This window comes from Phascolarctos cinereus, unplaced genomic scaffold, assembly GCF_003287225.1.
Source record: "Phascolarctos cinereus isolate Bilbo 61053 unplaced genomic scaffold, phaCin_HiC Scaffold_2;HRSCAF=192, whole genome shotgun sequence".
NCBI lineage: Eukaryota > Metazoa > Chordata > Mammalia > Diprotodontia > Phascolarctidae > Phascolarctos > Phascolarctos cinereus.
The window spans coordinates 334,908,385-334,932,917 of NW_027555625.1; the positions used below are offsets into that span (position 1 = coordinate 334,908,385).

Below are 24,533 nucleotides of genomic sequence, written 5' to 3' on the forward strand. Positions count from 1 at the left end.
TTTTGTCTCTGGTACTGATTTTTGTTGTTTCTCTTCCTCTTTTAAACTAATATGTTGTCCCTATGATTAGTTTTACTTTAAGGTAACCTTATTTGCACAGTCTCTCTGTTGCAGTCTAGGGGTCTTGGGAACCCCAAAATACATGGGGTAAAGGTGGAAAGTCTGCCTCAAAAGAATTTGACCACTCAACCCTTCTCTTAGTCCAAGTAGTGAGTTGGGGTGAGCAAGATCCCTATGGAGTCTGTGCATTTGATAGGGGCAAGACTGATGTTTTTATAAGCAAAAGATTGTGGGAAGATTTGGATGGGATTAAGGAATGGCAAATGTCCTGGGGTGTCCAGATATAACTGAGAAAGAGGGTCTGGATGGGATTAAAGAGTGGGAAGTAGCCTGGGGTGGTTGGGAGGTAACAGAGAATGAAGGACAATGAAAGGACAGTCGAAAGGGATGAGTTTGGATAAGCCAGATGCCTCAGCCTAACACCAGTGATCTGGGTTCCTGAAATTCGTGGAAAAGTTCAAGGTGGCGGAGGGGGGTCTACATCCCATAGTTGTCATCTCTGTTTCTTCAATATCAACCCATCTCCTTCCATTCACCAAAATTTCCCCTAGTTTTGGAATTTTACTTAACTTACTGATGTATTTTTCTTTCTATCTTTTAATTATCTAATTCTTCCCTCTTTCTTCTCTTCTTAAATAGGTAATTCAAAACCTGCTTCTCCCCTCTAACATTAACTTTTTTTTCTGCTCCGTTTCCTAAAAAGGATTTCTTCACTTTCTTTTCAATAATTCTCTTCACTTTCTTTATTCTAAACTTTTATTCTTTGATTCATGATTTGTCTACTTATTTATTCCTTCTTTAGTCTATGTGTTCTTCACAGAATTAAAACTTCCAAAGTACTAAATTTAAGTTCTTTCTTTGAAGCAATTTCTTTGTTGTTGCCTCTGAAGATTTTTACTCCTCATCTCTTTATTTTTCTATTATGCCTCACTCTTAAGGATGATCAATTCATGAGGTAGGCTTAGGAATGGGGAGGAGAGTCCAAGGTTAACCCCACGCTAGACCTCAGAAAATAACAGTAAGAAGGACCTGAGGCTTGTGACATTACTCCCCATATCTTGGGACTAGAACCTGATCACATTAACAGCTGCAAAAAATAAAATCAAATAAATAAATGAATGAATGAATGAATGAATGAATAAATAAATAAATACATACATACATAAATAAGAGCAAGCAAAGGAGAAAGAATCCAACCATAGATAGCTACTATGGGGATAGAGAAGGTCTGGGTTCATATTCAGAGGAAGATAATGGAGCTAAAAAGTCACTCCTTTTTCAATGAGAAATGTCAAATAGTCCCAAGCACAAAATGACTGCTTAGAAGAACTTAAAAAGGACTTTTTTAAAAATCAAGAGATCGAGGAAAAATTAGGGGGAAAAAAAGAGCAATCCAAGAAAATCAAGAAAATTATGAAAAGAAAGTCAACCAACTTGAAATAGAAAGCCAAAACTTAAGGAAGAAAATAATTCCCAGAAAGCTAGAACTGGGCAACGGGAAGCTAATGACATTCTAAGACACAAAGAAATAATAAAACAAAATCAAAAGAATGAAAAAATAGAAAAGAATATAAAACATCTTATCAGAAAAACAACAGATCTGGAGAACAGATAGAAGAGAAATAATGTTAAGAATAGTCAGACTACCTGAAAATTATGATAAAAAAAGAATCCTGATATAAGATTACAAGAAATTATCAAGGAAAATTGCCCTGAAGTTCTAGAACAAGACGACAAAGCAGAAATAGGAAAAAAAAAACCCTGATCACCATCTAAAAGAGATCCCAGATAGAGGAATATCATAGCCAAGTGTCAATGTTCCCAGGTTAAAGAGAAAATACTGGAAGCAATATGAAAAAAAAACCTTAAATATTGTGGACCTACAATAAGGATGGCACAAGATCTAGCAGCTACTACACTGAAGGACCATAGGCTCCTGGAATACTATATTTTATAGTGCAAAAGGGCTGGGATTGCGACCAAGGGTAACTTACCCAGCAAAGTTAAGCATAATACTTAATGAAAAAAGATGGACATTTAATGAACTGAAAGACTTTCAAGTATTTGTGATAAAAACTGCAGAACTTATGGGAAAACTTGACTTATAACATCCAAGAAAAATATAAAGTAAACTCTAAGGACCAATTATAAGGGACTCAAAAAGGCCAAATCATTTACTTCTTATATATGAAAATGTCACTTCTATTATGACTAATTTTTATTTGGATAGTATGAAAGAAATGCATGGAATGAGCTTAGTATGATGGGGTGATTCTAAAATAAAATAAAACTGTGTAGGGAGAGATAAAAAGGAGCAATTATCTCATACAAATGAGGCAAAAAAAGAAAAACTGAAACACTCATCAACTCTTGCCTGGACTACTGTGATAATCTTCTGATTTCCCTCTTTTAAGTCTCTTTCCACTCAAATCCATACATTTTATTCCCCCTCTATGCATTCTACAATCCAAGGTTTACTTGCTGTCTCTTACATAGGACAAATCAAATCTTTCTCTATGCCAGAATGTTCTTCTTTCCAACCTAACACTCGTAGAATCCCTGGTTTCCCTTAAAACTCCATTTAAATGCTTCTTTCTCCAAAGAGGTCTTTTCCAGTCTACCTAGAGTCTTCCTTCTTAAGTTCTCTTCCAATTAGTATCTTGTATATATTAGTTTATAAATGTCTCCTTCATTAGAATGTAAATTCCTTAAGAACAGGACTGTTTTTACTTTTTATTTGTATCCACTTAACATAGAACTCAGTAAGTTTCCTGATTGATCAAAGTAGCTTTTTAAAAGCCAGAAAAATAAACAAGTAAAATTGACTACATAAAGCAAGAAAAAGAAGCCTATAGAAATAATCATGATATATAATACATTCAAGATGTATCTAAAAGCTCTTTCCTAGGCCCCACACTATTCTCTCATTTCCCTCTCCCTCTCTTTTTCTCTCTTACTCAACATGTCTAAAACAGAACTCATCCACCACTTTCACCTTTCAAATCTGCCTATATATAGCTCCTCCCTGGGCTATATACTCTATGCTCTCATATATCATTCTTCTAGTATTCCAGGTTCATAACCTAGGCATTATCCTCAACTCCTTACTCTCTCTCACTCCATATATCCGATCAGTTTCCAAATCCCATCATTTCTGTCTCCACAATATTGCTCACATTTAGCCACTTCTCAATACTCATACAACCACCACCCCAACTCAGACTCTCATCACCTTTTCTCCTTGATTACTGCAATGGCCAACTCCCTGTCTCAAGTCTTTCCCCATTCCATTTCATCCTCCACAGTGATGCAAAGATTGGACTATTTTTGTAGTTCAGTCTTTTGGGTCATGTCCAACTCTTCCTCACCCCACATTGGGTTTTCTTGGCAAAGATACTGGAGTTGTTTTCCATTTCCTTCTCTAGCTCATTTTACAGATGAGAAAACTGAGGCAGAAAGGATTAAGTGACTTGCCCATGGCCACACAGCTAGTAATTGTCTGAGGCCAGATTTGAACTCAAGAAGATGAGTCTTTCTGACTCATGGCCCAGCACTCTATTCACCATGCCACCTAGCTGCCCTAGATCTGACTATGGCATTCCCTTAATGAAGAAATACCAGTGGCTCCCTATTGTCTCCAAGATAAAACAGAAACTCCTTTGTTTATTTTTGAAAGACCTTCACATCCTGGACCCAATATATCTTTCTACTTCATTGTATATTAATGCCTCTCGTGAAATCTGTGATCCACTCCTCCCTGGGCTGTATACTCTATGCTCCCAACACTGGAGTCCGTACTCCATGTATGAAATGCTACAAGGACAAAGGATTACTAGAAGGTATGGATCTCCACTAGCCATCCTAGTGTCACAATGCCTCCCCTCAGAGCTTCCCCTCAGTATCAAGAGAATCTTCTTCTTCTTCTTCAGCATCGACTGCTCTTCTCCATAGAAAATAGGAGGTCATCTCTGGAGTTGCCACTCCAATGTGGACAACTACCATACTATCACATCAAGCTCAATTTACGTTGAGCCCACAGCATTCTCCTCTCACATTTATATAGCTATAAATAATACACTTTTAACATTTTGTATGTCTTATGTGCAGGCTTTTTTCCATATTCTCTACCTTTGCATAGATGCTGGTTCCCCACAATCACTCATTTGAAGAGGACTTTGCTGCCAAATGAAGAAATTGAAATGGGCAGAGAAACTCATCAAGGCTCATTTTTAAACTCTTTGAACTCAGAGTACCCTCAGTCTAGTTGTTGTAGTGAGTGCTGCTCATTTAATCAGTTTATAAAAATTTTCCCATGTTTCCTAATATTCATCATTTCCTACTGTACTATTGTAACTACTATTGTAATAATCCATTACAATAATAAATAATATGATTTTTTTTTTAGCTTTCCCCCAATGGGCACCCACTTTGGCTCCATTTATTTATTATCACAAAGAATATATACCTATATTAACTGGTTAGCATCTTGTAAGCTTTATTTCTTGCTTTCTTTTGTTTTTACCTCTAAAAATACCTAAGAAGGTCTCTCCCTCTGTCCCCATAATAACTCTGCAGATAAAGGGGTTATCTAGACCTGTGACCACATATGACCTAAGAATATTTGTTCTGTGAAGTTTGGATTTAGTCAAAAGGCTGCATCTGAAAACCTAGCAGGCCACATGTGGCCTCGAAGCCATAGGTTCCCCCCCACCCCCGATCTAGAACCAAATGGCAACATAAAACCTAACATCACAGATAAAAACCTCTACATCTCCCTTTTTAGTTAACTTTAAGTAGATGGGAAGCATTAATAATTCATATTCCCATTCCTCTCCACCAATTTCTGGACTCAGAATCCTAAAACAGAGATCTAGAAGCAAAGACTTCGAATAATATATTGTTTCTTACTAATCATGACCTTGGAACTGTTCCTTACTTGAGAAACAAAAAACATCTCTAGCAAGCATCACCAGGGAGGGGACTCTATGATCCAGTAGGCAGAGAATCACTTCATTTCTTTATTCTGTAATGATGCATTAGTCATCCTTACCTGGACAGGCTGCTAACTTTCTCAGTCTCTGCTCTTCCACCAATATAATCCCTATCCCTTATGGAACTCATATGGTCCAAGACTGGCAAATGGACTATACTGGCCCTCCACCAAATAACTACAAGTGTTCATCTTGCCCTCATTGCCACTAGTACCTTGTGAAGGTATGGCAATGCCATGCTGACCCGGAACATTGACCACATATACCTTCCCCATTTCTATTTTCTCAAAGTATCACTGAACTTATGCAGGATATAGTCAGATCACCTACTGCTCTCATTTAGGATATTACCTTCAGGCCTCCCTGAGTACTGAAACAGATTGTACAAAGATCAGTTCTGTTTGCTGGCTCCTACTTTTGCCAAATGGACTAACTTCCTTGTGGTGGCAGGGTCTATTCTTATTCACTGCTACCTCAAAATTAGGAAAACTTAAAGCACAATAAATCTTATTGATAATAAAAATATTAAAACATGATTAAAACAGAAACAGAAAGATGTATTTTCTCATTTGTGTTAAAAATACAACAATCAAGAGAGGAATAAAAGGACTTCTCATCCATGTCAATGACAGTAACTCAAGGTAATATAGTTAGATGGAAAGAACCCTGGAATTAAGAGACAGAGGTTCTGCTCTACTACTTACTGCCTTGTATGACTATGAGTAAATTACTTAAATTCTATGAGTATTAGTTTTTTGAGGTCCCTTAGTTCTACATCAACGAACCAGTAACCTTTTCTTAATGTTACCAAAAACATATAAATAGCATGACTTGTAACAGAGAAACAATGGAAACTCTCCTATATTTGAGGAGCAAAACAAGGATGCCCACTGTAACTATTATTATTTGGAAGTGCTAAAAATGGTAGCTGTAACAACACAATAAAAAGAAAATGAGGAGCTAAGCATGAGAGGCAAAATTATTTCTATTTGCAGACATTATGATAGTAGAATCAACAATAATATTAAAAGTAATTTCACTCAAATAATAAGGTACAAAATAAATCCACAAAATCAATTATCATGATATACATTGTTATCAAAACACTGGAGGAAGAGATAGGAAGAAAAAATTAAATTTAAGACAGAATTAAAATACCAAAATACACAGAACTAATAATAATAAATAATAATAACATAACTAATAGCAAATATTTAATTGGAGAGAATAAATTTTCATGGCCCAGATAGGATTAAATAGCTTACCCAAGGCCACATTTTTACATAGTAATTTCCAGATTTATGATTCAAACCCAAATTCAGTGATTATAAATCAAGCACTCTTTTCACTGTCATACTGCCTTCAGAACATTAAAGAATATAATGAATAAGTAGTATGGGGGGGACCTTAAAAACACTGGATATGAGAGAATAACAAGGTTTAAAATTTTCAAGAACATATTGTTCAAGTCAAATCTAAAAACTAATTCTCTCCACAAATACTGGAAAACTGGTCATTTGGTCTTCTTCAAAGTTCTCCAGGGAGGAGGAAGCCATTGATAACTGAGGCAGACCATTCCATTTTTAGATTGTTCTAATTGTTCCTACGTTTCCTTACAACAAGCCTAAATTTGTCTCTTTCACCCAGCAGTCCTAGTTCTGTATTCTGAGTTCAAGAAGAAAGAATCTAATTTTTGTCTATCTGGTAATGCTTCAAGTATTTGAAGCCATTAGACTTCCTGTAAGCCTTCTTTTCTTTTGGCTAAACATCTACACTTCCTTTAACCAATACTTATATACATAAACATACAGCCCCTTCTGGCAACATGACTGTTCTGCAATGAATACTTTCCCATTTTATCAACATCTTTCTTAAAATGAGCACAAAAAACTGAACATAATACTTCATAAGTGTTTTAATTAATCAATCAATCAATCAACATTTATTAAGCACCTAATATCTACCAGGCACTGTGCTAAGTGTTAGGGATACAAAAAGAGGAAAAGAACAGTCCCTGCCTTCAAGAACCTTATAGTCTAATGGGGGCAAACATGCAAAGTAATATATACAAACAAGTTACATACAAAATAAATAGGAAAACAATTAAAAGAGGGAGGACACTGGAACCAAGAAGGGTTAGGGAAGGTAGAAGTTGGGATTTTAGTTGGGACTTAAAGTAAATCAGAGATACCCCTAGTCAGAGTAGAGTAGGGGTGGGCGTGGGGGGGGGGGTGTATTTCAGGTATAGGGGATGGCCAGAGACAAGAGACAGAGAATCTTGTTCATGGAATAGCTAGGAGGTCAGTGTCACTGGACTGAAGAGTACAGGTCAGGGAGTAATGTATAAGAAACTGAAAAAGTAGGTTATGACAGGCTCTGAATGCTAAACAGAGCATAATAAGGGCAAAAAAATCAACTTATTGCTGGCCACTGTTACTCTTAATTTAGAATAAGATCCTATTAATTTTCCTTGGTTGTCATTTAACTTTTTATTCTTACTGAAATCACAGTTCACTAAAACCCACCCATTCACTTTTCAGACAAACTGCTAGCTACTTCATGCATCCCCTTACTAGGATTTGAGGACTTTTTATTTAACCCAAGTATAAGACTTTGTATCCATCTATCCCTACTAAAATACAAAATATACAAGTAAATATCAACAACAATAATTATAAAACTCATGTAGAAATAGATAAGAAAGGAAATTAGATCAGTAAAATATGTTAAGTAAGACCTATAAACATGTGCTAAAGAGTCTCATGTTCGATAAATCTAAGAACAAACTCCTAGGGAAGAGATTCTTATTTGACAAACACCTCTAAAAATAAGAAAGCAACTTAGTGAAAAGGTTTAAATCAGCATCTTATGTAAATTTCAAATCAATAAACAATCTAAATATAAAAAACCATGATGTAGCAAAATTAGAGAATGAAAGTTCTATCTTTCAAAATTATGTATGATGCTAAAATTGTTAATCATAGACAATATTGCAGAGATCTTAATAATAGACACTGGCTTCCTCACTGTGACACAAAAAAGACACCTCACATCTTGGCACAAAGCATTTTCTCTGGCTGTCCTCTGTGTCTGGAACATTCTCCCTTTTCAACTCTGTCTAGTAACCTTCCTGGTTTCCTTTAAGTCCCAACTAAAATCTCAAATTTTACAGAAAGCTTTTTCCAACCCCTCCTAATTCTAATGCCTTCCTTCTGTTGATCATTTCCTACTTATTTTGTATATATTTGCTTGTTGTTTCCTCCATTAGACTGTAAGCTCTTTGAGAGCAGGGACTATCTTTTGCCTCTTTTTTGTATACCTAGCACTCAGCACAGTGCCTTGTACATAGTAGGCACTTAATAAATGCTTATTGGACTGAATTATTAAAGACAATTCTGATCACATACAATTAAAAGGTTTTTACAAAAAGTTAAAATCAAAGCAGGTAGAGTAAGAGGAAACTATCTACACTGGGGGAAAATTTTTGCATTAATTACCTAATAAAAGACTGACAAGCACACTCTAGGTTACTGACATATGCCACATCACAGTTTTCAAAGAGAACAAATGCAAAACAATAGTAACTATTTGAAAAAAAAAAAGTTCAAAATTAAATTGATTTCTCTTTTTCATCTACATACTTGAGCAGGTGACTTATCCTGAGCAATGGACTTGTTTGCAGAACATACAAGTTCTCTTTCTGAATAAGGAAAAATAATATAATAGAACTAGATCACAGAAATTTGAAAAATTCCTGACTTTTGTCCATGGTTACACAGCAATCCAGAGACAATCGCTGTAACTTTTTGTACCTCAAATTTTCTGGCTATTTGCAAAATGATTTCAAATTTTCTCCCAGAAGGCTCAGTAATGATAAAATATTTCTTTTGTTACTAAAGAAATTATTATTTCTCGAAATGGTCATAACTACTAGCCCCCAAATGAATATTAAGTGGTACAACATAGTTAAATGATTGTGCTTGGTAGCAATCTATGAAACATAAGGTTTAAAATTTGCTTTTTCTCAAAATATGACAAGCTGCTTTCTAGTTATGTCAGTAAGTAACTGAGCAAGTTGCCTGCATAAATTACCAAAATATTCCAACTTTCTAAAAAAAACAACCATCTATACTACTAATCTTTTCCCCACAAAGTATAGATAGAGGAAAACAAGCTAAGTCAACCTTTTAAAAATTACATGATTGAATTTTCCTCTAACAATTTGTCTGCTTAGGTATGTTAACAGTACAGTTTACATATTACTTAACAAAAATAGCACCTCACATAAAATTTAGGTGAATTTGGAGAAAGCATCCAAATATCTAGGAGTGCGGGAAAAATATATTTATATATATGTATATATATACACATATATGTATATATATATATTTATATATATGGAGAGAGAGGAAGAAAAACAGAGATAGAGAGTTAGCTAATTTCATTACTTAAACTCTTTAGATTTTCAAGCCATAAATATTTTTTTAAAGTTATATAGCTTTAAAACTTAGGAACTTAGAAAGGGACATGGATCAAAACTCTAGAGCTAGAAGAGGCCTCAGAGGTCATCTGGTCTAACTCCCTAATTTAGAGATGAAGAAAAATGAGATCCAGGGAAAATAAATTACTTTCCTAAGGTCAAAGGCAGGATTTGAATGCTGGTCCTCTGACTCAAAGAGTTGGTACTTTTTCCAGTGTATCAAGTTTAATTTGCAGATTAAAGAAGAAATTCTAGAAAAACAAACCTCGTAAGAAAATCCAAAATGCAGATATCAATACTACAAAGATTTCGCATAGTAGTCACTCATTTAATAAAGTCTATTCAGTGTTGTCTTTTGAGATGGTTAAACAAATCCCACAGCATTTGCTTTATACACCCATAATCACAGATTATTATGGCTTACAAAGCAGGAAGGCATAAAGAGCTTCTGCAATTCACTATAATGTAATAGAACATGTAGAGGAAGTTAATTTTAGTTGATGTTTTAAATAGTGGCTTTGCATAATATATAGGTGAAACTATAATTAGAAGAGAATAATCTCTGTAGCCTCTTTTATTCTCTCTGAACATGATGACTTTTTGCTAATAACACCACTACTACTTGACAAAAAGGCAAGTACAGCTACATTCTTCATTAAATTTAATAATTATAGCTACTCCTGCCAATAGCTCTCTAATCAAATTCATTCAGTGCAATACTGAGCTTATTGGGGACAGCTCTATGTTTAGAATTCTTTGGCCAAAAAAGCACTTGAGGATGATGAAGCATGCCTTGGACAAGGGCATAATGATTAGCCATTTTCTCTGTATTAAAAAACAACAAAAAACCCTAAAAAACCACCCAGAACACAGTCACTATAGACCACAAATAACCTGCTGTTAGTACAGGGCTTTTTAAAAAAGGTTCTGCATTTATCTGGTCTTTAATACCTTTAAGGTAACCTAAAGGCTTCAGCTTAACAGAAGTGAAGCATGGTACTAAGTATCAAAATTAAATGCCTCTATTTCAAGTTTTCCTCTTCTGTCTTTACCATAGCTGTCTGATATTGGCATAATATATTTTATATGAAATTCTAGAACTGTCTTGTTAAATAGCTGAATTCGATTTTTAAAAGATATTTCAATTCCAGAAATGGTCTTCATATTCTTTTGAACAAAAATGAAATGTTCTACCTACTTAAACTACAGAAAACCATTTCTTCTCCTCAGCTAGAAAACTATTTTCCCCCATACATTTACTGTTTTTAAGTAACATCAGATTCAATGGTTAATTTTAATTTTGCAAAGCTAATATAAGGGATCACTGTAAAATTGCCTATAACAATTATGGTCTGTGTTAATTCATTATGTACTGCTTTAATGGTATTACCTTCTTTTCTTCATGTATTAAAGTATTATTTAAATCTTTATTACCTAGATATCTACATAGCCAGATAGGTTTTGCTTCTCCAAAAAAATCACTGTAAGATCCTGGAAAGAATTATAATGTATCTTTCTATCTCTCATATTGCCTAGCATGGTTCCTTGAACATTCTACATATATCATACATACATTTTTGCTGATTTGAGTTGAGTTCAAATATGGCTTTTTTTTAAAGTTTAGATTAACTATTTATATTATTTCAAACCAGTCTTAAGTTCTTCATAAGTAAAATATTTGCTATATACATTACTATTTATCAAGTAAGTTTACACAAAGGCTCAGCTTGAAAAAAAAAGGAATTATCTTGGGTATTTAAGATTATGAAGGTTATGGGCAAGTTGCTTAACCTTTCTGTGCCCCTCTAGGAAATCCTAAATAAGTTACAGAGGAACTGGTGATCTGTATTAGTTGAATTACTTTCTATATCATCCTATATTGGTAAAATCACAGATCTAAGCAAAAAACAAAACAAAAAATGAACAAAAAACCTAAAGCCTAAGAATACACATGATAACATCTACTTTAACTATTATCTTTTGAAGTTACGTTTCAAAATAACAAATTCATGCTATAACATATTTGGATTTATCACTTAATATAGCCAAAAAATTTCATTCTATTACATCAATCCCTTAAAATTGTGTAGTGAGGAAACACTACATAAGTCTGTTCTGAACACAATTCATCATTGTACCTTCTGTGACTGGCTGGAGTTTTGAAGATCGTTCTGAATCAGGGGAATGAAGAGGTTCAGGCTCTTTCAGACTTTCCAAATGCATGAAAGGATCATAATCAATTGAAGCCAAATCAGAGAGGCTTAGGGGAAAGTACTTAGGATTGCTGAAACATTGAGCCCCATAAACACACCCATGAAGAACCTAAAAGCACAAGAAATCAATAAGACACTTTTTATCTTTCAACTTAAGTATTAAAAGAAGAAAAAAAGCAAGTTTATAAGAAAATTAAACTTGGTAGCATTTAGGACAACAGAATTTGTTATAAGGAACCTTGGATATCATTTAGTTCTAGTCCAACCTCCTGGTTTTAGAAATAAGGAAACTGCTAAAGGCTAGTAGAGAGGTTAATTTTTTCCCAAAATCTCCAGGTAGTAACAGAGTTGAGCAGAATTCTAACCTATTTATATACGCCACATACCAACTTGTTACCTTGTTTCTCTCTTAAAAACTTTTTTAGTTCCTTAAACCAACAAATTTATCAAGCAAGGCAAAAAGGACCACTTCATGATAATAGGAGTGAAGTTTAACTCATGCCTCTCGTATCAAATAATGGCCCATATCTCAAAATTTTAGCAAAAAATGGCATTTTAAAATTCACATTCAATAAGTACAAAATAAATCTTTGTGTATCTGGTTCTAAATGTAATATATTGTGGCTACCAAAGAAATATTCAAGCAGGAATACCTTATAAATACAACTGAGGACAGACTTTTCTGTTTTATCATTTTCAGCTCCTGTTGTATGAACTGGCTGGAGTAGGGTCTTTAAAGGCAAAGCCATGATCCAGTCCAATAAACACAAAAGTAATGATACCACCAACTGTAACAAAGGATTTTATTCATTATACATTCCATAAATAACAAGACTGTGAAATTTAATAATCTTCCCCCCGTTATTCTTTAGTTTACAGTTGCATTATTAAAGCTTCTGTCTTCAGCAAAAATAAGTCGAGCAACACAAAGAATATATAGAAAGAACTGAATTTTAGAAGTTCAGGTTAAGACCAATAGAGATAGAATTCATCATACTGTGTAAAGACAACAAAATAAAGCAGATTAGAATTTTAAAGTTGTCTACATTATTTAAAAATATCATAACAATGGACAACTATTGATCAATCCACAAGCATTTATTAAGCTACATACCAGGCAGATACCATGCACTGGGGATACAACATAGATATACACAATCCATACATGTATGTACATATGTACACATATGTGTACAGAATAAATACATCCAGAATAAATAAAAAATAAGTATAAAGTAGTTAAATATAAGGTGAGGATAGGTGCTACTAGATTTGCCATGTTGGTTCACAAACACAAGTCTCTTAGGAGGAAAAAAATAAACTATTTCCAGTATTTTTTCAAATGCAGCTTATTTTCACCAAAGAAGCTCCATTTGTCTTTCTAAACACTGGTCTTCTCAAGTTTTAAATAACTAAAATTAAAAATTATTTTCCCCCTCACCAAATTTGGAACATGAAATGATAACCTCCATATGGCAAATTATATCAAGAAGATCACAGCTACTATTATTATCTTGGAAACTAAGTAAAGAGAAGTTTTTTGGTCTTCAGAGTTACAATTCAAACTCAATATGTACTTGACATGTTGGTATTTCTAACTAATAATGTCTAATTTGACACACCAAATCAACATACCCATTCCCCCAAAAACAGTATTTTGAAGAATGTGCCCTAAAAAATAGTCTAATTTATCACAAATTTGTAAACAATGCTTTATAATTTGAACACTCTATAAAACAGATATGAACCTTGACATTAAAATCAATTTAATTATTAAAGAGAAACTAAACTATATTAATATTATGAAGTTGTGTTGGTATATATATTGCACATCACAGATTAAGTATTTGTAAAAATAAATACTTAAAACCTCAATTTATAATACATTAAAAATTAGCTCTGTTCAATTACCCTTTTGTCAATTTCATAAGATGAGGCTTCTGTACTGGGTAAAAGATGAGTAACAGTGGCTATCAGTATCTATAGGCAAAGAAAAAAATTATTTTTCTTTTAAAATCTAATTAACTAATGAAAATCCTTCAAATCATACTTATTAAATATTATAATTATTCTAAACTGATTACTAATATGGGTCATGATTATAATGACATTCAATCACTTCAAATACCGTTTTAAAAAATGGCAATTTCCATACGCACCTTCAAATTTCAAGCTTACAATCTATTTTTGCAGTTCCACAAAAATAAAATACATACAAGCAAAATTAAACTAAGCGCAGATACCATCTAAAATTACCAAAATTATCAAGTTGTAAACTAATTTTTTTGATTCAGTCATTTTTCAGTAGTGTCTGACTCCTCATGACCCCATCTGGGGTTTTCTTGGCAAAGATACCGGAGTGGTTTGCCATTTCCTTCTCCACTTCATTTTAAAAATAAGGAACTTGAGGCAGACAGGGTAAAGTGACTTGCTCAGAGTCACACAGCTAGTAAGTGTCTGAGGCCAGATTTGAACTCAAGAAAGATGAGTCTTCCTGACTCCAAGCCCAGCACTCTACTCACTGTGCCACCTATAGCAATAAAGTAAAATTAATTTTATATCACTCAATTTCTCCCAATATTAAGTTGTAATGCAATAAAAAAGAATGCTTATTGGTGATTTAAAAAAACAAAAACAAAAAAATGAAATGCCTTAAAACCATTGCTCTCTCAATAACAAATAGCTACCTATTTGAACTTTCTCATTTCTATTGAACATATATATTCACCAGGTCTGGTTTCCTCTAGTGGGTTCAAGTTTTAGAGGTGAATTCAAAAGAATTTTGTAAATTACTGCTTCAGTGCAACCAATATATCTAGCAGAATGTAGTACATTTATGAATTCACAAAGTATACTTTATATCTACAATTTTTAAAAGGCCTATTTCCTTTTTTCTGTAATTAGGTAACCATTAGTGAACTGTTTCAGTATTTTGTGCTTCAGTCCTTCATTTAAATTTGTGGAGACAATTCTTGCTTCCTTGTCTGCATAGTCTGACTCTATTTAGTGAAATGGAAAAACTGAATCAAACAAAAATTTACATTACAATGCAGAATAATCCGCCACATTTTAAAATGGTTCCACCTCTTACATATATAAATTTTATTCAAATCTCAAGTGGACATCATCACTATATATTATAGAAGATATCTAATCCAAAATATTAATCACCTCTTTTTGGTGAAAATTCTAAGACATGAAATTAAGAAATGTAAATTGCCACCCAACTGGGAAAAGAACCTCTCTGTCTATGAAAATGTAAATAGTCGACTTATATAGCAGCAATGGAGTCAGAATACATGTTCAGAAACATAATTACAATTATTTGTGTAAAGTTTACATTTATAATTTCCATGCATGTATTTACTATTCAATAATTGTTAATAACAATTTAAGTCTAAATAATTAGCCATGACTCCAGAGAACTGATAAAGTTGCCCACCTCATCAAAGAGAGGTGATGGAATAACACAGAATGAGGAATGCATTTTTGGACATGGCTAAATTTGCTTTACTTGACTATGCTTACACGATATAAAAGTTTTTCACCTATCTATGTAGCTATCTTCCTTTTCTTTCTTATGTAGGCGGAGGGAAGTGGGAAGGGATAACATGGTCATACCTGCACTTTAGGAAAATCAATTTAACATCTGAGAGTAGAGAATGGACAAGAGTGGGGACAGACTTGAGATAAGCAAACCAAACCAAAAGGCAGGCTATTGTTAACAGCTCAAATGTGAAGTGACAAAGATCTACACAAGGGTGATAGCACTATCAGAGGAGAAAAGGGAACATATACAAGAGATGTTATATGGAGGGTGAGAGAGTGAAGAATTAAGGATGACACCCAGGTTGTGAGCCTGAGTAGCTTGGGAGAATAGTAGTGCCATCAAAGATATGAGGGAAATTAGGCAGGGGGGATCTGGGGAAAAGATAATGTTTTGGTCAATTTGAATTTAAAAGGTTTATGAGACACTGAATTCAAGATACCTAATAGGTAGTTGGAAATGTGAGACTGGAAGTTAGAAAGTCTGGACAAAGGGATCTCAGAATTACCTACAGAAAGATAATTGAGATTACCAAGTGAAGTAATATAGAGGGGGGAAAAGTATGTATGTTTTTTTACAGGGAAGGTGGAGAACAGTTAATGGGTGCAACCTGGATAAAGATCCTGCAAACAAGACAGAAAAGGAATTGTCAGAAAAACCAGGAGAGAGCATTATCACACCCCCCCAAAACAAATAAAACTAAAGAGATTAAGAGAGCATCAAGGAGAAGAGGATGATCAATAGTGTCCAAGGCTACAGAGAAGTCAAAAAGGATGCGGATTAAGAAAAAGACATTACATTTGGCAATTATAATTGGAGACTATGGAGACAGACTTTCAGTTGAATGATGAAGTTAGAAGCCAGACTGCAAAGAATTGAGAGGAAAGGCTGTCTATTATAGACGGCCTTCTCAAAGAGGTTAGCCATAAAAGAGGGGAGAGCTATAAGAGCTAGGAAGGATGGGTGGATGAAATGAGAATTTTTTGAGGATGGGAAAGACAGGACATATTTGTAGGGAGCAGGGAAAAAGCCAGTAGATAGGTAGAGAATGAAGACAACTGAGAAAGGGCCAATGATAGAGGGGGCAATCTGCTGCAGAACATAGGGTGGAATTGCACACACTTGCCTTGGCAAGGAGATGGACCACCTCATTATGTGAGGTAAGTGCAAAGGAAGAGATAACGGCAGAAGTCAGAGGTGATGATGTGAGATGTAGAGGGGAAAAGCTGGAGCTTTCTGCAAATGGGCTCAACTTTTTTTTTTTTTTAGCAAAACATCCTACTGATATTTCTAATATCAAGAAAACCAGAAACTATACGGAAATTGTAGATAAATGGAAGATAGTTCCTTGGAAAGGCAAAGGAAACGATGGAGGAGTTGGTTTCTTTGTGCATCCCAAGGTGACAAGAAATATCCATTCCAGGGACACAATCTCCTTCTCTTCCATTTTTCATAATGAGCATAAGCAAAAAGACTATAAACATAAGATGTGTGCAACTTTCATATTAACTTCTCTCATAGTAGATAAGGTGTTGTAAGTAAGGTGGATTTTAGTGTGGATAAGCAGGATTTTGTTATTCCTTTTTAGATAATAGTTCCAGCGTCCTAGATAATATTTCTCACAGTCATGGTTTGTAAACATCTCCACCATTGCACAGTAAGATACAAGGTTGACATAATATACGCTTGTGCTGTGCTAGGTCATTACGGTATTGCTAAAGTTAACCTGTGAGCTTAATGTTGGCAATATGCCTTCTTCATCTGTTGCCCTATGAAGCAAGTGGGCATTAGTCAGTAAGTGGGGAACTCATTTTGGGATTTGGGTAATGCATAGAGGAATGCATGTACCTACCTTGATTGGCCCTCCATCAAGGCTTGGGGGAATCTGTGTTTGCTTCAACCAGCCCCCATCAAGGCTTGGGGGAAATCTGTGTTTGCCTCAACCAGGCCCCATTGAGGCTTAGGGGATTTTGAAGGAATTGTACTCCTACTCTTGCCTGCCCCTGTGAAAAATGTGATGAGGAGATGCTGTAGGAGTTGGTGCTCCTATTATCAGCAACCCTTCTGAGAAGATTAGACTAGAATAAAATAAGCTTATTTAATTCTTTTGAAGCTGTCTTCCTGTCTGACTGCATCAAAAATGAACCTGTGCTAGAACACCTGTTAGTGTTAGGAGACCTCCTGTGTTCTCCTGCCCAACAAATGGTGTTACTTGTGTGTTTATTACCTGTGAAGTGTAAAAGAGGTTCTGTGAAGAATTTAATAAAACCCTTCAAATCAAATCAACATACAGCTTATATTTAGCCGCTTCAATATAAAGTTGAGATATGGCAGGAGAATGAAAAATACGATAAAAAATGTATCAGGATTAAGAAAAAAAAGAAGCCAAACACAAGAAGCCTCATGCCTACAGATAATGAATACATTTTTAGAGGGGTGTTGGAAATGGCCAGATAAGATAACACTGAAAAATAGCACAAAAAATTATTTGATTCTTCTGACAGGAAACAAATAGTTACCTATGTGAGAGCAATTTCTGAATCAGCTCTCAGAATCAAACCATTGATTTCTTAAAGTAAAGCACAAAATCAATATAAAATGAGAATTAAATTGAGATGTGGTGTGCAACTAAGGCAACTCCAACCTAATTCATCAAAATAAGCCTTTAATGCTAAAAAAAAAAAAAAGAGAAATGAGGTAAAGAAGACCATAAGTATTCCTAAGGAAGTTTAATTGACATATATTGAAAACCAAATGAGGATACCAAAAAGAACTCCTCAGCAAGCAAACACTTGATCTTGAAAAGCAGAAAGATATGGAACCCAGGGGTAACACCAGTTTAGAATATAAGCTTGTCTGTAAAATTTTATGGAAGTTAGTGGAAGATTACGAACCTCACCTCATCAAATAGCAAAATATAGTGTAGAGAAAATAAGTTTCATCATTTGAGCAAGATCATTCTGAGAGCACTAAAGATAGAACTGGATGGAAGACAACAGACAAAAACATGAAAAAGATGTGTCAAAATTTCCATAGCACTGAAAGTGGAGCTGCCGCATTTGAACACTGACATCATAATTCCACAAGGAAGGAGAAAAGGCACTAAGGAAAACAAAGATGAAAAGAGGATCTGGACTAGACAAAAGTTTACAAAGAGATGAGATCTGTGTTGTAGGTGACAATTTTGATGAGTTATTTCTCAAGATATCTGAAACAGCAGAATATACTAAACTTTTTTTTTTTTAGAAAAAAAAACATGCATTATCAACCAATTAGGGCAACTTGCCAATTTTCTTGGACAAAAGCAAAGTGAAACTCTAGTAATATATACATAGTCAAGCAAAGCAAATTTTCACAGTGACCATGTCCAAGTTACTGTTTCAATTAGTTTTTTAGGTAACTCACTAGGGTTCTCTAAGTAAAACATCATCTGCAAAAAGTGATAATTTTGTTTCATCTTGACCTATGTTTATTCTGTCAATTTTTTTCTTGTCTTACTGCTGAAGCTAGCATTTCTAGCATTACTAAAGAGTAATGGTAATAATGGACAAACTTGCTTTCAGTAAGTGACCTTAATGAAAAACTCTAGTTTATGCATTTCACAAATAATGCAAACTCTTGGTTTTATTAAATACCATGTTAAGGAAAGATTCATTTAATTCTAATTTTTTTAAAAGCAGAAATGGTGTTGAATTTTGTCAGAAGCCTTTTCTGAATATACTAATAGAAGCATATAAATTTATTTTTCTCATTAATATAGTGAATAAGGTTTATATTTTTACTAATATTGAAACAACCCTAGATTCCTGGTAAGTTGCAGAGAGCTTATATAACCTGCATCAGTGGAAGGAGTGCTCACAGTGATATTTCACAATCAATCCTTTGATTTCAGAAATAAAAATTACCCCACTAAAGGTTCTTTTTTAATGTATTAAAAACCTTTATTCAACTTGTTATTTTATAAACTGCTTAGTGAAAAACTACAAAAAGGAAATTTTCAATTATCATTATCATCAAAAGCAGCCATTAGATATGTAAATATACTAAGGATCTATGATTTCAGTAGTGTAGGAAATCCAAGAATTAACACAGATTACAACCCATTTAAAACTTGGTAGAGAAATTCTGGGAAACTTCTAGCAGCTAAGAGACATTACATGAATTTTCCACAGATACATACTAATGTATCCAAAGTGGGATTTAAACATAAGAACTCTGATTCCAAATGACTCGATGACTGTCATTTTTATAGATAAGATTAAAATATATTCTCAAGATTTTCAATTCAATTCTATTGAAATTTTCAATATTCAATTGAAGAACAACAAACCAAGACATTTCCTTATCCCAAGATTTTCTAAACTATGATTAAAAAGTAAATTAAAAATTACTTACTTGAATAATTTTCAAGGGGGAATCAGGCTGATAAATCTGAAGCCTATGTACATATTGAATCAGCATATGAAGCATGTTGCAAGCCACATGGGCTACAGTTTTATTAGGAAACTAAAAAAAAAAGAATAATTTAAGTTTTCTGTCTCAATTCATATGTGGATGTTACTTTAAATGTTTCTGGACTGCCACCTACTGATGACAGGTTGTACATGCTCAGGAATTGTAAAATAATTTTAATATTAACAAGAATGATGACACAAAAAATATCCATAATATGTTACCAAGCCAAATACAAACAACTGTTGATTATATACTCTTTTATATTATCTTTACAGCCTATTATCTATGATAATGGGAAAAAAAAGAATTAGCTGTTTTCATTCAATTATTTTTTAAAATTATTAATTAAATCCTTAGTAATGGGTAGAATATTGCTGTGCACGAGTATGATGAATATAATGAAACATGGAAAGACTACAATGAATTGATGCAAGGTAAGGTAAATAAAATCAGGAAGATAATACAGAACAACGAATGGCAAAAACAAAATGATCAAAGCTGAATGCTGTGAAATAATGACCAAGCTTTCGACTCCCCCCAAAAAAGACAGATGAGTAGATATTTCCCTCTTCCCAGACACTTCTTTGCAGAGGAGGAGAACACTATGGATGTGGAACATTGCATATAATGTCAGAGTTTTTTGAGACGCTGGTTATTATTGCTGAACTTTTTTTCTTCTTTATAAAGGAAAGTCCTCTGGCAGTGGTTGTAGGAAGGAAGCAGTGAAAAATTTAGGTCATGTCAAAATCGAAGAATCAATAATATTTTTTAATAGTCATTGCTATTTTCATTGGCATTTATTCTAGAAGTATGTTCTTACTTGTGATCAAAACCAGCTCTGGCTACCACATGAATTCAGCTTCATGGACTATAAAAATTACACTTAAGATCTTTTAATAGGAAATTATGCATGTCAATATGGAACTGAGATTAGCAAGAACAGCATGTAGGAAGGCGAATACATGACAAAGAAAGTGTGAAAGAAATATATTAAAAAAAAAACTTATCAAGCTTTACCTATATTTCAAATAGCTAGTTTCTACTGTATCACTGGTTCAGAAATACTGTGGGCACACAGTAAAAGGTTAGGAAAGGGAAGATAAAACTGGCCCTCAGAAACATACACCTTGATTATAAGAGTTGGGGGTACTGTTAAAGGAGGAACTAGTATTAAAGATGCAATTTAATGAGAAAATGATAATGATCATTTTGAAAAATGTAATTCTTCTAATTCCCAAAGTGCTTATATTTGAAAAATGTCTGTAGGCCACGCTTTCCCCATACCCCAAACAATAACAACAACAAAAAACCTGTATTTCCTACAGTTGTATGATGGAATGTCTTTGAAAAGCATCTCACCTTTAAGGAAACACAAATTACATTCAGAGCTTCCTTAATTTGAGGATGATGAGATTCATGAACTAATTCTTCACAGATCCAAATTCCTAAACTACAGAGGGCAACACACCTGAAAAAACAGGCAACCGGTATTAGTATAAAACTAGGTATGATTTTAAATAAAATAAAACTACAAAAGAACTTAAAGCACATACAGCAGAATAAATGATTTATGATTTCTACACCACCAGAAATTAGGTGAACAAATATTATAAGTAATACATTTTTTGTCATTAATTGTATGAAACTGATGCATGTAAAAAATTAAACACACTGATAAACTGTAAATACAAAACCCTCCAAAATAAGAGTAACCTGATAGAAGTTATTTTGTTCTCTAGGCAGGCAGACCTACATATGAAATGGATTAATAAAAGTAAATGTTTTCTTTAATGGCCTAACTTCAAAAAAAGGAGCATTTTAGAGTGTAAGTTCTGCTCCTTAATGCTATACAAGAAATTAGCACACTAGATGCATGCTTTCTTTATACCTTAGCCAAACTGAAGTTTACCAACTGAACTGCCAATATTGCATTGTCTTTGGAACTGCAGTGAAGCTTATACCAGTACTCTACATAGAGTAATTGGCAAATTGTTCTACATTTTCCCCATGCAGTTTTTCTGGTATATGATTTGTTGTTTAGTTGTTTTCAGTCGTGTCTGACTCTTTTATGACCCCAATTGGGGTTTTCTTGGCAAAGATACTGAAGTGGTTTGCCATTTCTTTCTCCAGCTCATTTTACAGATGAGGAACTAAGGCATGCAGGGTTAAGTGACTTCCCCCAGGGCCCCACAGCTAGTAAGTGTCTGAGACCCATTTTGAACTCATGAAGATGAGTCTTCCTAATTCTAAGCTCTGTGCCTTATCTACTGTGCCACCTAGCTGCCCTTGACATATTATATCTTCTCCTAAAGCAATTATAAATAGACATCATTTAATATTTAGGAATTACATAGATTTTTGAATTTATAAAAAAAATCAACGCATAAAACTCATATGGAAAGATAATCTGGAAAATTCTTTTTGCCCACTATTTTTACTACCTCCACCATGACAGTGTTACCATGAAGAGAATATTAGGTGAGATTTGGAACTAACACATGAATTTAAATCTCATTTTGCCATTTTCAAACTATATAACCTTGTGTAAGTTATACAACCTCTCTGGGGCTCAGTTTCCTCATTTGCAAAATGATATTTGTGCCACTTTCCATACAGGGTTGTTGGGAAGATAAGCGAGATCAAAGAGCTTTGTAACCATAATGTGCTCACTCTCTCTCTCTGGACACACACACACACACACACACACACACACACACACACACACACGATCATATAATTTATAGGCAGAAAGGACTTTGGAGGACGTAACGGTGAATACCTTCATTGTACCAACAAGGAAACTGAGGCTCAGACAGGGTAGAATTTGAACCCAGGTACTCTGACTTCACTGTTATTGTTTTCTCATTAATTCACCAAACAAAAGTATCAGAACTCCAACAAGAGTTACCATTATCTCATTCATTCTTATCAACGCCCCCCTACGGTCAAGGCAAATGAATCAGAGAAAAGAGAACACATGTACTCTAGTTTTTAAAGTCAGATATTTAGCAACAGGAAAAAGTAACCAAGAAAAACTAAGGAAATCCAAAACCCAACAAACTATAGACAGAGACCAAGAGTGCCAAAAGAAAGGTACTGTTTTCTCATCTATAAAATGAGTGTGTTTACTCTTTTAATTACAATAAGAAGTAATGCTATTCTTAGATTTTGCCTCCAGATAACCACAATTTAGAGTTGTTTGGCTTATAAATGTGGCTTTTGCAAAAGCTGTCCACATGCCTAGGATACCTTGGGTTCATCCTCCCTTAACCCCCCAAAAAAAACCCAACCCTAAAACTTCTGAAGCTGAAATCTCTAGGAAAGAGGATTGGTATCAACTGGAAAGGAAATGTGGTTTTCAGAAACACACACTGAATTTTTAAAATAATTTTAATTATTAAATTAATAAATACTTCATTAATAATTATAATATAAAGTACATATAATATATAACAAAACCAATAATTATATTTCTTAAATAAGAAAATATTAAATTAATAACTAATGATAAATTTAATGATGTTTTAATAATAAATACTTTAATAAAATTACTGATTTTTCTATTTTTCTTTTGTAGCTAATTTTGTTGGTATTCAACTAAGAAATACCTGCAGTCCAGTTGAAAGCTAGAAATATTAATCAGTCAAAGAGCTGAAATGACTTATTTTTAAATCCAATAAGAAGAAAGTACACTTGGGCTAGGCATTGGATCCAATTGCCATAGCTTACTTTTAAACACACACACACACACTCACTCTCTCTCTCTCTCTCTCTCTCTCTCTCTCAATCCAGCCAGTCATTCATTCTTTTAACTTGTTTGTTTGTCCACCTAGGAGCTGGTAGTTAGTTAAAAAGACCTGGGCTTCACAGAGCTATAAAACAGAAAGAACATTACAAATTATAACAAATCAACCAATTGACTAACATCTATCAAATAACTACTATGTGCCAATCACTGTGCTAACATTACAAACACACACACAGATGTATGCGTATGGATAGAGAATGAATTTGAGATTTCATTGGTAAAAGAAAATCTCTGGATGAGGAAACTGCCTCTTATCAATGTAGGTTAGCTCCTTCTCTGAAACTTTTAATCTTACAAAGTTTCCCTGAGCAATAAGATGTTAAGTGACTTTCCTGCATTCATATAGCCAATAATATATGTCAGAGGAAAGATCTGGACATAAGTCTTCCTGGTTCCATGGCAATATTTCTATTTATTATGCCATGGTCCCTCAGACACACACACTCTACACATACATATATACACACGTATATATTACATATAATGTCTATGATGTGTATGTATAAACATTTACAGACATACATACACATACCTGGATAACACAAATATATATATGTATAATATGCACATAGTATAAATGAATATGTACCTACATATACAGAAAATAAACACAGGGTAGCTGAACACAAGGGAGTGGACAGAGGGCACTAAAAAGCAATTAAAATTATTTATTAAACACCTAGTTGGTGCCAGGCACTGTGTTAGGAGGTAAAGATACAAATACTGAAAATGAAAAAAAACTTTATTAGCCAGGAATTTACATCCTAATTGTGGAGAGAAGAAGTATATATAAAAATATATTCAGGACAAATATAAGGTAGATAAATAAAAATATATACAAAACAATTAAATACTATTTAGTAGTTTAGGAGGGAAGGCACTAGCAGTCAGAGTGATAAGGAAAGGTTTCATGCACAAGAGGATGCTTGAGCTTCATCTTAAGGAATAACGAGGGAGTGCACTCTAAGTATGGAAGACA

At 33.9% G+C, this 24,533-nt stretch overlaps 1 protein-coding gene across 10 annotated transcripts in view; it reads right to left on the minus strand.

Annotated features, from left to right (window-relative positions):
• Positions 1 to 24,533, minus strand: part of RALGAPA1 (Ral GTPase activating protein catalytic subunit alpha 1) — a 318,940-nt gene that overhangs the window by 116,289 nt on the left and 178,118 nt on the right. For all 10 annotated transcript variants that reach the window (XM_020991372.2, XM_078150316.1, XM_020991370.2 and 7 more), the window contains 5 exons: positions 21,106 to 21,214; positions 19,687 to 19,797; positions 13,656 to 13,724; positions 12,398 to 12,532; positions 11,670 to 11,853 (listed from right to left, as the gene is read on the minus strand). In XM_020991372.2, coding sequence (XP_020847031.1) covers positions 11,670 to 11,853; positions 12,398 to 12,532; positions 13,656 to 13,724; positions 19,687 to 19,797; positions 21,106 to 21,214 — 608 coding nt within the window. The remainder of the gene's footprint in view (positions 1 to 11,669; positions 11,854 to 12,397; positions 12,533 to 13,655; positions 13,725 to 19,686; positions 19,798 to 21,105; positions 21,215 to 24,533) is intronic.